Below are 16,879 nucleotides of genomic sequence, written 5' to 3'. Positions count from 1 at the left end.
AGGATATTTTAGAGATTTATTAGCTTTGATTGAAAATGTTTCACAGACTTCTTCAAAGTTTCCAATTATTAATAAGTGCACCAGGCGGTTCCTTTGTGATATTTAAGCGATGCAGTCATTAATGGCAAATGGAAATATAATTTGTTTAGAGGGGAAAAAAATTGTAGCCATCGCTAAAGATGCCACATGAAACACTGAGTTGCAATTTCTGTTGCAGAAATCATTGCTTCCTATTCAATAGCCCATAAATTCACTGACGCTCTCATAAAGGAGCACAGAGAAACTTTCTGCCCATGTCATACCCAGCAAGCTTTACATTCTCCTCCCCTTCAGGGTGGAGGGTGTGCTGAGACTTATCACAAGTGAAGAAGCTTGTGTAAGAGCTCAGCTTGGCTGCCTATTAGTGGCTAATATCAATCCAAGGGACATAATGGGTTGGTTTTACCAGTGGTTTTGGTGACGGCATTTCGGTTGGCCTTGCAGTGGAACAGCAGCTGTTGGGACAAGGACGTGACTGAAGGGTTTAGTGCTCTCACAGATTTCTCCCTGCACCTGCGATGCTACCTGGGGCAGAGGAAAAAGTGCAAGTCAATGTTCGAAGGTGCCTGAAAAGGTACCCACGGTACCTTCTGCCTGGGGCTTGGCTGTGCCGTAGAGGAGACCTTGGTTCTTCTTGCTAGTCTCCCAAAATGACCTTGCCCAGGTAGCGCGGTTACTTCTGCAGCGACACCTTGGGTAGTCTTACTGGGGTTTCCTAAAGCTCCCCTTTCTGTAGTAAGTCAGTTCCACAGGAGAGGCCATCAATTACATGTGAATCATCCCCATGTGCTGGCCAGGACTCTGCAAGGGTAAATTTAATTAGAAAAAAGCAAAACACATTTGAAGAAAGAGTGTGTTTCCCCACACTTGAGGAAAGAGTATCTTTCCCCAAATGAGTGTCTCCACTGCTGTGGATAAAATAAAGAGGATAAAATAAAATTGTCTAATATAGAACATGATAAAATGATCTTGCATAATTCCCCGTGACTAGAAATAAATGTCTTGACAAACTGCTCCCAGTAGGCTTGTTAAAGAGGAAATATTTATTACTATATTTTAATTACAGGGTTTAAGCAGTACTTAAGTAATTTAAAGGGATTGACATCATCTTGATTACAAGAATCTTATGTGATTAAGTCCTTCTTCATCAGTTGGTCTTTGTGCCAGAGTGGTTTGCACAAACACATCCTTACCTAAACAGTGTTTGCAATGCTGATTATGTTGTAGAGGAAGAACAGCGGACAGTTCTCTTCATGAATTCATGGCTCAAGTGAAATCAAATTCCATCAGAATTAACATTTTTGCCTGTGGACTGAAACACTATAGCTCTTCCAAGTCTAGAAAAATCTTACTAATATGTGAAGTTACACATTACTGCTGGGGTGTTGGTCTCTGACACCAACATTCAGTTTTGAAGAAGTCTGCGCATACTGGTTTTTTTGGATGCAATATATGAGAGAAATATATATACATAAACTACACCATGTAAGTCTTCTTCCTTCCCCTGAGCAGCTTAAGATATCAAAAGAACCATAAATATTTTGCACCTTTACATCTTAAATACTGTTTTGTGCCAGCATATTTTGCACAGAATTACTTTGAGGAAAATTTTTGGTCTGTCAGAACTTCAAAGTATTGTTGACAAAACTCTGTCATCTTAGAGTTGATGAAGAGCTGAAGCTTTGTGTTGCTTTGGGACTCTTCATTGCAACAACCCACTGCCTATTCAGAAGGAAAGATAAACAGAAATAAAGCAACTTAATCTCCAGTGATTCTAAATGGTTCCTAGTTACACTCTTAGATAATTAACTTCTCCTGTGATGTGCTCATTTAATAGATACCTGGTCATATGTGACCATGTTTATTTAATGTACTCTGCAATATTTATACCACAATACACCCTTCTCATTATAAAACAGACATTCTTTAATTTATTTACACACATGTTCTGAAGCTCTTGTTGAGACAAAACTCTACAGGCTTCAGGAAAATATATCTGAGTACACACACCAGTATAGGACTGCACATAAATAGTTTCTGCAGGGACTGTCAGTAAAAAAAAATTAAATAGTATTTTTCCTTTCGCTTCAGCATCACTGTTCTGATATTTACGTGCTATATGAATTGGGTTTTTTTTTTTTCTTCCATTTTTTTTTCCTTGGGCCTTTATCACAGCCCTCAGGCCCCTCATTAGACTTATCAGTAAAATTGTATTTTTCCGTAGTGAGCACAATATTGTGCAACTCCTGACCTCAACAGATTTATGCAGAACTTTGTGACTTTGTGGTAGCTGCGTCTTTAACAAAGCCCAAACAAAGCCCAAAGGGAAGTACAGAGTACAGTAGCATATTCTGTTCCTCAGAATTAATAACAAAGCCTATGACAAAGACCACTAATTTGTAATGTCTTCCTGGGTGCGTATACACATGTACACATGCATGTGAGCAAATATTTATGTGTCAGAATAGTGCCTTTGTGTGGGTGCAAAACAACCCTGTCTTTTTTTTAAAACTGCCTTACAAAATTGATCAAAAGTGAAAGTTGTAGCAACTAAATGGCCATATTTCAGATTCATCTTAAATTAGTAATGCATCTTGTCTCTCACTTGAGTGAGTCTATACTGAGTTATGAGTCTTGTAAATATGTGCATTGACAGAGCAGAAGAATCCCGCATGTATTCTCTTGGGATGCTTTCCACTCATAACACTGTGGGCATTGATAGGGAATGTTTTCAGTATTTTAAACAAAAATGCCTTAAAATAACCAAAAGAAATCTGGACAGTTTAAAGCAACTGTTAAAAACAGAAGTATCACTTTTTCCCCTCTCTTTTAAGCTGAAAAAAAGAATTAAAGAAAGAATTTACTGGGATGAAGCATTTCGTTGCAGTAATTGTGGAGTGCCACACTGCACAAAACAGCACGTTTTACTGGAGAAATGGAAAATAGTTCAGGGAGCACAGGATCTTTGTGACTCAAAGCTGTTATGGAGAAGTGATTTCCCAGAGACTGCAAAGTGAATCTGTCACAGGCTTTATCTTAATGTGTAAAAATGATACATGGAAGTTCTTAGTGCTGCCACGTTTAATATCACATTACTGGATGGCCAATATGCAAAAAGAAAAGGAAGAAAATTTAACTATCTATAGTATCATCGATATCTTTTTTTTTTTTAAAAAAAAAAGCTATTAAAATAATTCAACTTTGTTCTTCTAATGAGGTTTAAACTCTTTTCTGAGAACTGTGTTGATATCAGCTGTATGTTGCTTTATTTTTCCAAGTATCAATGAGAATTGCACCCATGGGAAGTTGATGATTACCATTGTACAGTCACTTCAAAACTAGAAAAACATGTCTGAGAATAAAATGGATCTTTTCAACTCTTCTGGAGTATTTGTATGGAGTGATTTCCTTCCCACGCATCACCTCCATCTCCATGAAAGAGCTCCTAGGCCTTTGCAGGTTTTCTGGATCAGGCTGGCCTGACCACTATGAAAGTGTATGTCTCTCTTAGCAATAGCTGTGCCACTTTGGCATTAGGCTTCTGAGAATAAGCTACTTGAAAATTAAGCGGCTGCTGTCTTTAATACTGTAACATATGGGATAAACACAACTCTTGTAAGGGGGAATGTCTCGTTGCAATGTATGGCTTGTGCAACCACTGGGAGTGATGGTCAAGAGCAAGATCTTCCCATTTGCTGAGAGTGTAAAGAGCACATCAGTGGTGTGTTGGATAATGCCAGCTTGCTCCTTTTGAAATGCGCTCCTCATATGAGGAAGAAGCTTCATCTCTTTTAATATCGTTTAAAACCAAACATTAAAAAAGTGCCTAAATTAGGAGCCCAGAGATCCTACAGTCTATGCTCAGTAGGGATCTGCATTGCTCTGTGGAGATGCCTCTCTCCATTGGTTACAGAGGTAACCTAGGGCAAGCCAGCTCCTAAATTAAGTGCTTCAGTAAAGTATCTGCAATTAAATGTGATGAACTTGGTCTTTGGAGGTGCGTCCTGCAAGGGGGAGTGGACTAGGTGTCACACAATCATGCTGCTGTGCAGTCCGTGCTTGGTGCAGTTGTTTTCATCTTTTTTAAATGTATCAAGTGCTGTTAATTTGTTCCTTGATAGCTAATGATTTTTTATTTTCCCTCCCCTTTGGAAGAAATTACTGGAAAAATTGTCAGATTTTTTTGAGCCATTTGCAAAACATAAGGAAACGCGCAGGATAGAGCTTAATCATGTTATAAGAGATTGTTACTCTAAAAGGCAAACTATTTTAGTCATATTGTGTTACTGTGCCATTAGTACCGTTTGACTGCCAACTGTGCAGCAGCGGGGCTCCAATCAACAGGAGCCTTTGTGTGTTTTCCATTGCAAATAGTGCCAGGGACAGGAGGGAGAGAGGCTCTTAGCGCTACAGTTTTTTTCAGTGATTAAAAATACTTGAGATCCATTTCAGTGATCAGAAATGCGTCTTAATGAGACAATTAGTCAAACCATAAAAGCTGCACAGCAATTTAGTTGGTGTTACTACTGGAATAATTTGCTGCTGCTGTTTTCTTCCTCCTGATTTGACTTTATCACAATAGTCTGGATGAAAGTCACTGCAGAGAGGACTTGCAGCCTGGGTTCAGTTTTCAAATGGCCGTGATTATCTGTGGGGCAGATAATCCCCTTAAAAATGAGGGAGACTTGGAGGAAAAAAGTGTTTATTTCACATATAAAAAAAAATTAAATGCCTTTGTCCAACTGGCTACTACCGTGCCTTCAAATATCCAGCTGCTTGCTAGCGCCATGGCAACTAATCGCAGGTAGTGTTTGGGGACGGGTACCAAACTGAAAGGGCTGCTTCAAACTTGTATTTATTTTTCCCTTATGTAACAAAAGCACAATATCGGGGCCTGAGATCTCTTTGTACATTCTAGCCAGCTGTGTTCAAAATGTCTGATGGAGCTAATTTTTTATCTCACTGTAAGGTACCACACTGTCATCTGCCTCATCTGTTTCTGGTCTTTCACAATTTGGTCACAGTATTACTCTAAAGGAAAATCAGAGCAGTTGTTTTGAATCCATACTTGTCTTGAAGTTTGCTGCTTCTCTTTCAGACCTGAAGCTTTGTGTTCCTCAGAGCTTGTATTTATTTATTTCAGCTAAACAAGTTGATCTATTAAGGCTTAATATCTTTCTACAAAACTGCTGTCCTTCTAACTTGGAGGTATGTTAGAAATGTCCTCAGGGTGATGTTACAGAGGGCACCGAACACAGTAAAACTAAAACTTTCTTAAAAAAAACAAGCTAGTCACACTGGTAACTTCATCTGACTGGACTGTTTCCATTGATGTTCAGGGCATTCCATGCTCAAGACGTCTGGGGAATTTAGTCTTCTATTTGCGGGAGTACATTCTGCCCAGAACTAACATTATTTAAACTAACTTAGTCTAATTAATTTGCATTTACCTAAGAGGCCAACAAACAATTTACTGCCAAAGCAGAAAGCCCTTTGTTGGTGTCCCACTGACAAATGCGGTAGGGTGGGTGTTTTGAAAGCCCCTCCCTCTGCCGAGGGCTTCACTAGAGCTGGGGCTGGAGCTCGGCTGTGGTGCAGGGCAGCCTGCTCTCTAGGTACAAGTTGGTCAAAGCGAGGTGTGAACCGACTCACTGCTGTCCGGGGCAGATGCTGGAACCTGTCTGCTCTCTCTGCGAATGTCTGCTGCAGAAAGTACCTCTGTTATCTGCGCCAAGCTTCATTTCATTGACCTTCTCAACATGGTTCAGTCTGAATGTTTCCACTTTCTAATCTTGTTATATCAGAGTTGTAGAAAGCAAAAATATTTCAGTCTTCTAAAGGGACAACATAGTTTCTGCTTCACTCGACTTAATTTTTTTTCTCACTAAAGGATATTGTTTTAATGCCTCTGTCATCTATAGGTCATTGGTAAGGGGACCATATTTGGGCACAGCAATAGTGTTACTTTGATAACACTTTTGTGTTGGATGAGTATCACTGTGAACGTGGTTTGGTTATTTGTAACTGCAGATATCTTCCCGCAGGTGACTGCTGACAGGAGATACCGACTGATAGGATTTGTCTTTGGTTTTATGCTGGACAGCCTGTCTCTCCTGCAGTCACACTAGAAACTGCAGCTTTGGGGCCCAGCACTGAACCTCAACAAATGCTGCTTCTTTGGCCACACCACTCTGTTGGGATGCAAAGACAAACCACTTCTTTCTTTCACACCTAATTATGGGCCAAACTGAAAATTGCTCCGAGTACCAGCATTCTGGCATAGGATTATTTGCAAACTGCTGAATTTACCTGAGTCAGAAGCAGTTTTAAAATTGAGGTTGAAAGTAGGTGTTGACAAACAAGGAGAAAAATAAAAGCTTCATACTCTGGTTATTGGGGGAGGAGGGAGTGGGAGTGGAATAGAGAGAGGAAGGCAGCATTGGCAGCATTACTTCTGAGATACTTGGAATATCAGTTGTGGTAACACTCAATCAGCTTTAATCCTGTCCTTACGGCTATGCCATTTGTTTCTCTCTGTACCCCTGAGCTGTGTCTAATGATGCACGAATGTTCTCTGGGACATTTGTGGCCAAGAGCAGAACTGGCTCATCTGTATGAATATGTATGGCTTGATTATCAGCCATTAATGACTTTGAAATTATTATCTTTTACACAGAAAACTTTCTAAAAGTTGAAAGAATGCAAGATACCCAGGATTTTCCTGATTCCTGGCCTGTCTGCCTTCCTTGCAGGAACATGAAACCAACCAAGCTGTGGTGCTGGAAATGTCATTACCCTTGGTCAGTTTTCTGCTTTTGCTCCACAACTCCCGTTCCCAGCCCTAGAGAGGCTGTTAAAAAGTGGGGAGGTGAGAAGCAATGGCTTTCAGCCTTTCTCTGGAAGCCACTTGCACAGGAGATGAGAAAACTTGAGCCCTGAACTCCTTGTCTCACCTGCAGCAAAAAATGATAAAAAAATAACTCTCTGAGGCTTCTATGTTTTGCTGGGAGGGAAAAGGGGAAGACAAAAAACCCAATGAAACTAAGGCCCAAGCAGAGAAAAATATTTTCTATTTGGAAAGCAAAAGGATGTCCTAATATCTCTGTGGACTGAAGCCTAGCAGGTTTGCTTGTGATTGTGTGCTGGTGCATGCAGGAAGGCCCCAAACGGTGCTCTCCTGAGCATGGCCTTACCTCCCAAACCATCCTCTCTTTCTGACTGTGCCCTTCAAACTACTTCAAACATAAAGGAGTGCAGAGCTTAAAAGTGTTAATGTTGACAGAATTCGGACTGTTTATGCCTTAGGAAGCGCTCGTTTCAAAATGCAAGTGCTTTCAGTGAAAGACTGTGATGAATTAAGCTTTGTACTTGCCAATATTCAGGTCATTGATGTTGCAGTGAAATACAGTCTCCCCACTGACCACCAGCTCTACAGCGTTCCACTCTGGTGTCTCTTCCAGAATACGCTGATGTCCATCTGCCTGCAGGACAGCTGTAAAGGGGCAAAGCAGCAGTGACCAGTACTGCATTTGCTTGGTTTCCTGTGAACTCTCAGTATATCTAAGTTTTAGCACTTAGGAGGGCAAGGAGCAAATAACAGTGTTAATGTAGTTAAGTGCTGTACAAAAAGTGCTGTACAAAACTCCCCACAAATCCTATCAGCTTTAATCTCTGGCTTCACTATTATTACATTAATGGATCTCCTTTGAATGAAGCCTCCACCCTCCGTCATTTCTAGTTCTAGCAGTAAAAGGCAACAAATTCATTATGTACTTGTATTTGCTATTAACCGGCACAGCAGCTGTAAGAAATGCAACGTATTTATTTGTAAGTACCATGGAATAAGACTAAATTCAAAAGAAATCTCCAATAAGCGTTAAGATGGTGCTATAGAACAGCTGGAACATTAAGTGAACAACCTTGATAACCCAATTGTTCATTGACGCATAATTCATTTCACTTCTGCTGAAAGAGTAATTCCTCAGGATGTTAAAGACTTGAGATTTTGTGAAGCTGAGAATGAAACCAGAAGCAGGGACAAAATCCTCTCTTGACCTACATATTTGTTTAGATTAATTAGGTGCATTTTGGGTTTATTATGGTACATTGTATAGTGTTGTTGTAAATTAATCAGAACCGGAGAAATACACAACTGACTGATAATGCAATTCCAGCAACATGGAAATGCCACGTGCTTCTGTCTGCGCCCCCCCCTAGATTTAATTTTTTTTTTCATTCATCTTATTCTATTGACTTGTTTTACGAGGCAGAAGCAGACTCCTGTACAGCCAAACATTTAGGCACTCACCTTTTCAGGCTTTTATCAGCTATATGTTAAGGCTGAGACAACATACTGCCCAATACACATCAGTTGCTTTGGTCTGTCTTACAAAGGTAAAGGCAGGTAGAGGAACTGCTGCTTCTACCCCAGTTCCACTGTAGCTGTGTGACTTGCAAGGGTCAGTGTTTCTCAAACATTTAACCTAACTGTGTCCACCTGTGACAGCTCTTTGCAGCATTTTAATTCAACTTATTGAAAAACTACAGAAAATGGCTGAGGCAGGAGCCCAGTTCCTAAAGCAGCATGCTTTTAGCCACAGCTGCTATTTTGTCATCCTCATCAGACAGCTCTCCCTGCTTTCTAGGAAGCTTTAATGGCAATATCTGACAATTAATTCACATTTATAAAATGGATGAAAGATATGACATCTCTACACTGTTTGCTCTACATTAAAAAAAAAATCCCAACAAACCCTCACTAGTTTGCCTAGCTTAAGGCCTGGTCTCTCTTGGTCTGCCTCAGGTACATTGCAATGATGTAGCAACTCTAGTAAGATAATTGGAATGAATTGCATTAATTTCTGCTCTTTGTAAGTTTCCAGCGTTGAGTAAAATAGTGATTTGTCTGATACCGAGTTTATCCTTCTTTTATTTGTATGTATCTATGTGATCTAAAGCCTTTATAATCACAAAATTTTACTTACTGGAATACTTTAGATCACACACAATTTGATTTATCTTGCAACCTTAGATTAATTTTGCTAGGCAGAAATTTTTATTATGTATCCTCTTACAGTTGGAGAGCACCAGAACAGAGGAAAACTGTTGCTCGTTCCCTAGCAAACAGAAGACTACTAGACTATGCCAGTCCGTAATTCATGAGGAATCAGAAATAAATAGCTACCCCTTCTTCTGTGGGTGACGTTAGGTTTGGATAGTAAACTTCTGGAGGACTCGCTAGCTCCGTGATACCCTGAAGCACTGCTCCTCTGTTGGATCTGCGGCAGGGCCATTTCTTGCTGACTGAAAAGCCTGTGTTATTAATGAGGTTTGTGTAATTGGAAAAGAGAAATATATACACACTGTAATACAAGCTTATTGTAGCACACGTAAGCGCTGGAAGTGCTTGTGCTTTCTGAAGAATATTTACGGACCAGCTCTTCACTTTCTCACACACAATCGCTAGAATCTCTCCCTGCAGCCCGCCAGCACAGCAGGCCCGAGACCCTTCGCTACAGCGTGACCGGGCACAACCAGGGGAACACCCGCCTGCTGGGCCTCCCCTCCCTCAGGCGACGGGCACGGAGCGCAGCCGGGCGGCCATTTCCAGCCCTGCGGGGCGGTTTGGGGCTTCGGCCGGTGCTGCCGGATGAGCCGGCTGCTGAGGGACGCGCCCCCTCCACACACCACACCCCCCCCCCCCCACACACACATTCCCGCGCACCACGCCGGCCGTGAGGCGGGAGGCGCGCGCCGCCCGGGAGCCGTTGGGAGCCGTTAGGAGCCGTTGGCGGCGCTCTCTGAGGGGCCGCGGCCTGGCGAGGGGTGCTGGCAGGGTTAAGGGGCTGCCTGGCATAAAAACATAGGCGACAAGATCTTTCCTCTTGTAGTTTTTATTGGCTGTGTGGGACGCCGTCTTTAAATAAGGTGAATTTAAATAAGCGTACACTTCAGGTTGCATATATTAATATAGGCAGATAAATATATTTTGATAGAGCACAAAACAGAAACAAAGTCCTATAAATACACATTTACATTTGTCATAAATCTATACTATTTTATAAAAATAAAAGTATCACTAAAATATTTTTATGTCTTCTGCAACTAGTACACCAGAAGAAGCTGGGCTGTGTTGCCCTGGCCGTGGCCTGACTAATGACAGCACCACGGAGGGGGATCAGGCCCTCACACCCTTCAGCCACCACTGGTTGGAAGTCCAGGGTCTCTTGCTTTTGCTCACTGCAAATATAGAAGTTAACAATAACTGGCTTTTTAATTTCTATATCCCAGTACTGTGTGTATGTGGGTGTACACCTACGGAGAGAGCGAAACAATTGCCTTCTTAAAATTCTCTTGCAGGGGGTTTGTATGTCCCCGATCTCACCAAGAGGTATTATTAAATCATTGCCACTTGTTACATTAACATAATTACACTTACTCTGTCAATCAAGATTTCCTCCCTTTTTATAATGAACAACCTATTCCATAGTTTTCTGGTTGGAAACATTTTGAAAACTTCACATTTGATTTCCATAAGTGCATGTGCACAGATTGTATATTTTTAAACTTCAGAAGAGAACTTCATTTGTAGAACACAAACAATTTTAAATAAGTACCTAAGAAAACTACCTATTTCCTGAAATCCTTAATAGATGCAGCTGCAGTGTGGGATCATACAACAAAGACATAGAGGATTCTGTTAACTGAGAAGAAGCACAGTCCCTCATGAAGCTCCTGCTGGGAAACTGTGAAGTTTGTAACACCCTTTGCTGTGAATTTTATCCATCTGTAATTTAATCAGGAGCCTCCAATTAAACACACCTGAAGTGAGTATGAAGTGAGGTACTTTGCAGATACTACTTCTAGCATAGGTAATGGCTAAGGTTAAGTATGTATGCAAATGCTGCTTTCTGGAGGGACTGAGTTCATTCAAGCTGCTCATTTCAGGTATTCGGACTGAGCACTAAAACCAGATCAGTAAGTATCTAAGATACAAGTATGGAATGGCTAGCTAAATAAGTAGAAAGTATGTGTGGTCACTGGTTTCTTCCTCAAGTAAAAATACGGTGTCATTGCTTTCCAACACCAGTATTTTCCAGTGTTGGAGAACCCAAAACACCTGTTAGGGCAGCTGTAGACAAGGGGCTCTTAATGATAAGTTGGTATAAAATTTCAGATGTGGTTATAGTTTCTGCCTGAATTCTCAGTGACTGTGTTGTCAAGTACAGTGTCTGAGCTACTGTTAAAATTCCAGCCGAGAAAGTAAAATGAAAACACAGGTAACATTTGTGAATAAACATCAGTACCTATGGAACGAGGAATACAAAATAAAATTACATATTTCAATAGAAGCAAATTAATAAATAATCAAATAACTATTTGCAGCATTTTTATACACTTAAAATATGGTTATAATTTTAAACATACAAATCTATGAAAATATCTTGAGATTGTAGTGTTAAAAATGCAGAATGCCTTACAAGAGACAGAACAAAGCAAAATTACTGGGAATGTTTCAAAGTAATTTTCATAATTATAGTATAGGAACAATTTAAAGTCATATTTTCAACAGTGAACATTAAGTGAGTATTTGGTTTCACTAACAGTTTTCTTGATTATTTTTTTTTTTTAACATTTTAACTTTGGGGCAGCTTTTATGCCATAATATTATTTATATAATCTAAAAATAGATTTCATCTTTGGTTTGAACCGCAGCTCATGGAGTAATGAAACATACAGATTTCTAAATGAATGCATTAACTTTAAAAAAAATGAGGCCAGCTCTCAATCACTGTAAATCAACATAGTTGATTTACGCCAACGTAGCTGACTTGATCCAATTGATCATCAGGCTCAGTGTGCTTTCATATATTGGGCTGCGGATAGCCTTTATCCAGCAGACTGCTCAATTGCACGATGCAACTCCAAAGAGGCAGTAAAATAAGCATGGAGATATATAATCTACTGTATCTGTATCTAGATTCTTAGACAGAAATGAATCTGCCTTTCTAGTTTATTGTAATAAATCTATTCTGCTTTTAGGCTTGAGAGCACTTAAACACGTGATTGTTCAGTCTACAGAGGAAGAAAAAACATCTCCAGTTCTCCACAGGCAAGTAAGCAGTCCCTGGCCAGGCTTCCCAGTGTGCTCCAGTTTGCCTAGCAAACGATCTGCACTGGAGTTAGTAAGGTAAGTGTCTTTAGTCAGCGAGTAAGTTGTGTTCTAACAACGATGACTGAACACCTCTAAGCAAGGCAACACATTTCAGCTTGAGAGAAGGTAACTGAAAATATCAGTCCTTGGAAGGATTTGTAGGGAATGAAAGAGATAATGAGAAAACCCTCAGGATAACACTCACAGAATATGGAAATTACCAGATACTGTAGTATTTTCCCAACTGAATTTACTATACATTGCAAATATGATACTCTGCATTTACTATTAAATAATATAAAATATAAATCCCTCCCAAGTGGAATGATGCAAAGCTGATAACGAGTACCAGTACTCTTAAACTGGTATTTGTAGCTCTAGCTTGGAGACTTCCTTATATTGCAAGTTTACCTCTTCATTCTAGTTACTTATTGCTCTTTGAGTTTGTGTGGTTGCATACGCTTTCCTGCTACTCACAGTGACTAAATTCATTCCTATGCAAACAGAAAAGGTCTTAAGAAGGATTGAATTGCATTTATGCTTTGTGCTTTGCCTCTCTTTCAGACTGGATTTTGCTCACTGACAGAAAGAAATAATTAAGTCAATTAATTACGGACAAAATTATCCCAGTTCTCTGTTGATGGATCTTATCTCCAATATGCTGCTTTTAGAGTAGGACTGTGCTTGAGGCCAGTGCAAACCAGAATAAAGGCTAAATTATTCCTGCAGCATTTTTGAATTGGGGAACATGCAAACACCAGTGTAATCTTCCTAAACTCTCTTTGTGGAAATACACAGCAGCCACTCTTAAAAATAATCTGTGTTTCTTTTGTAGGAAGTAGCATGGTGGTAGTAAGTACTCTTCATGCAAATTTTCAAGATTCAGTGGCATCAGCCTATTATTTACAACATTACACTCAGTATTCCTGACAGGGGAAATTTCTTTTTTCTTTTTTTTTCCCCTTTACATGCAAATCTTGCAGGAATAGATATGAATATTTTAGAACTACTTGCAGGGGATATTAATTAATTGGTGTGCCTTAGTATTTAATTTGTTATATACAAACTCAATTTTTTTAGGTGGTAAAATGGCATAAGTTGATTATGGTTAGAAATGATAGTACAACACATACCTGTATTACTTCCTCCTTCATTTCAGCCAGCGAGAACAAACTTTTTTTGCTGACTCTCAAGCAAGAAATGGTAGACTTAATAGTTACAGGGTTTTAAATGTTGGCAACAACGTAAAACAAATGACATTTTGGTTCTACACTAATACATACTACTAGTACTATCTTGCCTTTGAGCAACTATGTCATTGTTTCTTCATAAGGTGGAGTGAAGAGAATAATTCCCACAGCCTCTTAAAGTTTGCGGTCACTCTGTAGCTGTGTGGCTGCTTCTTTAGCAAGTGGCTTTGCCATAGTAGCATTGCATTTGCTGCACAGATCTCTCATTTCTAGGAGACTTTCTTCCACAGCTTTTGCAAACATGTCTGAGGAGGTTTCTTTACAGTCTTTGAAGCTTGAGATGCAGAATAATATATGCTCTGGCTGAGGGTTATAACATGCCCCATAACCATTGGGCACCACAGGCCCATAGCAGCAGAACATTTCCATAGTAGTGGGAACCTGGATGCAGGGAGAAGGTAAGGAGTGATCTCTGATTAATCAGGGCACCTGAAATCAGCTGGTTAGGAATGAGGAAAAAGATAAACAAATGCTACAAATTCTGGAAATGAATAGGATATCACTTCCTTCAGAAGCTCAGTCCTGGAGCTGACTCTTAGAAGGTAAAAGCTGATCTCAGTTTAGAATTTGGTTGCTCTGTTTGTTTGCTAGCGTTTGAAAACTGGTATTATTTGAAGTGGGTATAATGCATTTCTTTGTTTACTTTATGTAGCTCTTTAACAGCTATAAGCTTTGTTATTGATAGGGAATTTTTTAAGGCTGTATGTAATTCTGATACATAAAATTATGAATCATAAAATTTCTCCAAGGTTTTTAATTTCTTAAGGTTATTTTGAGGTTATGTTAAACTTGTAATGTGAAGGCTGCAATCAATTATAGAAAGTAGTATTGTCTATTTCTAATAGTCATTTATAATTTTGATGCTGTATAAAAACATATTTTAATGCATCTAGGTGCTGTGTTTCTATTACACCTCAGTTTAATCATAGTATAATACAAGAGTGAAACACTTCCTCCTGCAGAAAATAAAAGATGTGTTAGAAATCTATATGTTTCAGACTTTGTGTACATGGGCCTTCACAAATGACATTTGGCTTTTTAATGGTGTAGAACAAGCCATTAGTCCTGCTAATAGAGCCATAGAATCGTCAGATAAATTTGTTGTGCAACAGCCGAAGGCCATAAAGCTATTCAGAAGCACTCTTTGCCCATGGATAGTTTCTTGGAGAATTTATGTAGTAGTATGTTGGTTACATTCACTCACGTCTGAAAGCCTACAAACATTATGACAAGATCAAATTACTTATTAAGGTTTTATGCTGTAGCAGAATATTATAAGTCTCTTTTGTTGCATAGTTCCAATCTGTGCAGTTAGGTTAGTGTTTCAGTAAATGAATTCCGACATAGATTTCTTCTTTCATTATGACTGCTACTATATGCAATGAAACATTTAATTTTTAGGCTGTATATTATAAAGATGTTTCCTTAACCAGAAGATTAAATGTAGGAAGTGCTGACTCTTAGAGTATCTTAGTATAGTTGCAGATAAATGTAAATCTGTAAATGTCTGTACATGTCTAAAATGTCTGTAAGTCCAAGAGGTGTGCCTACAGGGGTTACAGTCTTACACTGAATAACTGATGCTCTTGAAGATTTCAAACACAGCTACTTTTAGGAGTAAAATTTCCTCATGCCTCTTGGCATTTGTTTCTCAGAGTGGCAGCTTGTCTGGCTTGTGGCTGTACTGTCACTGGAGTAAAGAATTCCCATGAGAGCTGTCACCTTAGGGGAGGAGGAAAAGAAAGGGAATGGAAAGATACGTAGTTTGGAAAGTGAGGAAACTCTGAGCCCACATACAAATTTTACTGAGTTTGTTTGTGTGCATTTCCAGAATTTCCAGGAAAGGCTTTGGATGTTGCAAGGTAACTTCAGTCAGTATTTATTGTGCTGATTTTGTGGAATGAACCAAAACTGGATTAAAAACTGGGAGAATTTTGTGGACTTGATGGTATCAGCTTTGTTGTTTTTTTGGGGTTGGCTTGTTTGTTTGTTTTGTTTTTAATAGTTCTTTCTCACTGTGAGCTACAAGGTCTGGCAGAACCTGAATGAATTAGCCTTTGCTTAGCAAGACCAGTGAACAGGAGAAACTCACCTGGCTGGTCGAGAGGATGAATCGATTGCTTGTCAAATATGTCTCATCCGTAAATATTTCTGGCAGTTCCTTGAAGTGTTCCCGTGCCACCTCTCTGAGCCCTAGCAGATGATTGTCTATTGCCATTCCGGTAATAGCCTGTATACAACACAATCAGACACCAGCATTTAACTGCGTATAGACATTTTCTCGGCTGTTACTGCCTTATTTTCTGGTCGGAGTCGAACTTGGTTTAAGTAATGTAATGCCTGTAAAGTTCAGATAGTCTTCTGAGTATGTACTTTGCTGATTATCAGTAACTAGAAATTCATGTGGTGCTCTAAAGATAGAAAAAGTAGGAAGGAGATGCTCTTGAGGTGTATTATGTGCTGATGTTATCTGGCCTTCTGGGTGTTCATCATCTCTCAGAGCTGAATATCATGGGCTGGGCTTCCAGAACTGCTGAGGGGAACATATGGGACACTAGAAATCTCTAAGTGTGTTTTGGAATTTCCAGTGTGTCACTTGGATTATATTTCAAGATGGGAGGTTCCCAAACACCTCCAAATTGGAACGAATTAATCTTTCATTGCCTTGCTGCCTGTGTCTCACTCTGGCAGGTAAAGCATGTGTCATTCCATAGAATTTAGATCCAAAGAGCTGGTAGATGTCTGCAAGAGATTTCACAGTGATCACAGAATAACAGACAGATTTGCCAGTGATCTATCACAGATCTACTATCATACCCCACCACTTGAGAAGACTGGGGTTTAGGGACACAGATTCCTTCTCAATTTAATTCACTGCCCAAATATCCCAGTTCCCCCCCCCCACTCCCTGTGCTGGCTTCATTGCAAAGCTGTATTATCTCAAGGACAGCCCTCACTCTAATGAGGCAATTTGAAACAGTAAGTGTAGGACAGCACAGGTGGATGGTACTGGAGTTGAGGCACCATGAATCTAGAATCAAATAAAACAGGGTTTAACAACGGAGAATAATGTGTTTGACAAGCAAGAGACCTAGAGCTGTCCACTTGCCATCCTGCTTGCCCGTGTCTCTGCTCACTATCATCCCCAGTGCAGAAGCAGCCGTGCTTGACCCCAGTATTCTCTCCTGTCTCATGGTTACAGGCGAGGTGCCTGGCAGTGTGTGCAGTGGCTGATTGTTAGCAGCAGGGGCATGCTCGTGGCCAGCTAGCCAGCTCGCAAGAACTACTGCTGAGCCTGCAGTAGGTCTTTCTGTCATGCGCTTGCTGTGCTTGGATCTCTGCTCTGTCCAGCTACCTAATGTTATGGACTTATGGAATTTATTAGCTTTAAGATCTTTGCCCTGCTAGAAAATGTGATTGAAGATGGTTAATAAGA

General features: G+C 39.9%; 1 protein-coding gene across 1 annotated transcript in view; it reads right to left on the bottom strand.

Moving 5' to 3' along the window:
• Nucleotides 1-13,557: 13,557 nt before the first annotated feature.
• The window catches only part of CHAT (choline O-acetyltransferase), a 32,176-nt gene continuing 28,854 nt past the window's right edge, over nucleotides 13,558-16,879 (bottom strand). The window contains exons 13-14 of the mRNA XM_074155014.1: nucleotides 15,536-15,673; nucleotides 13,558-13,824 (exon numbers count right to left, since the gene is read on the bottom strand). Coding sequence (XP_074011115.1) covers nucleotides 13,558-13,824; nucleotides 15,536-15,673 — 405 coding nt within the window. The remainder of the gene's footprint in view (nucleotides 13,825-15,535; nucleotides 15,674-16,879) is intronic.

This window comes from Numenius arquata, chromosome 10 (assembly GCF_964106895.1).
Source record: "Numenius arquata chromosome 10, bNumArq3.hap1.1, whole genome shotgun sequence".
Lineage (NCBI taxonomy): Eukaryota > Metazoa > Chordata > Aves > Charadriiformes > Scolopacidae > Numenius > Numenius arquata.
Note: the sequence above shows the minus strand (reverse complement) of the source record. Positions and strands in the feature narration are given on the sequence as shown.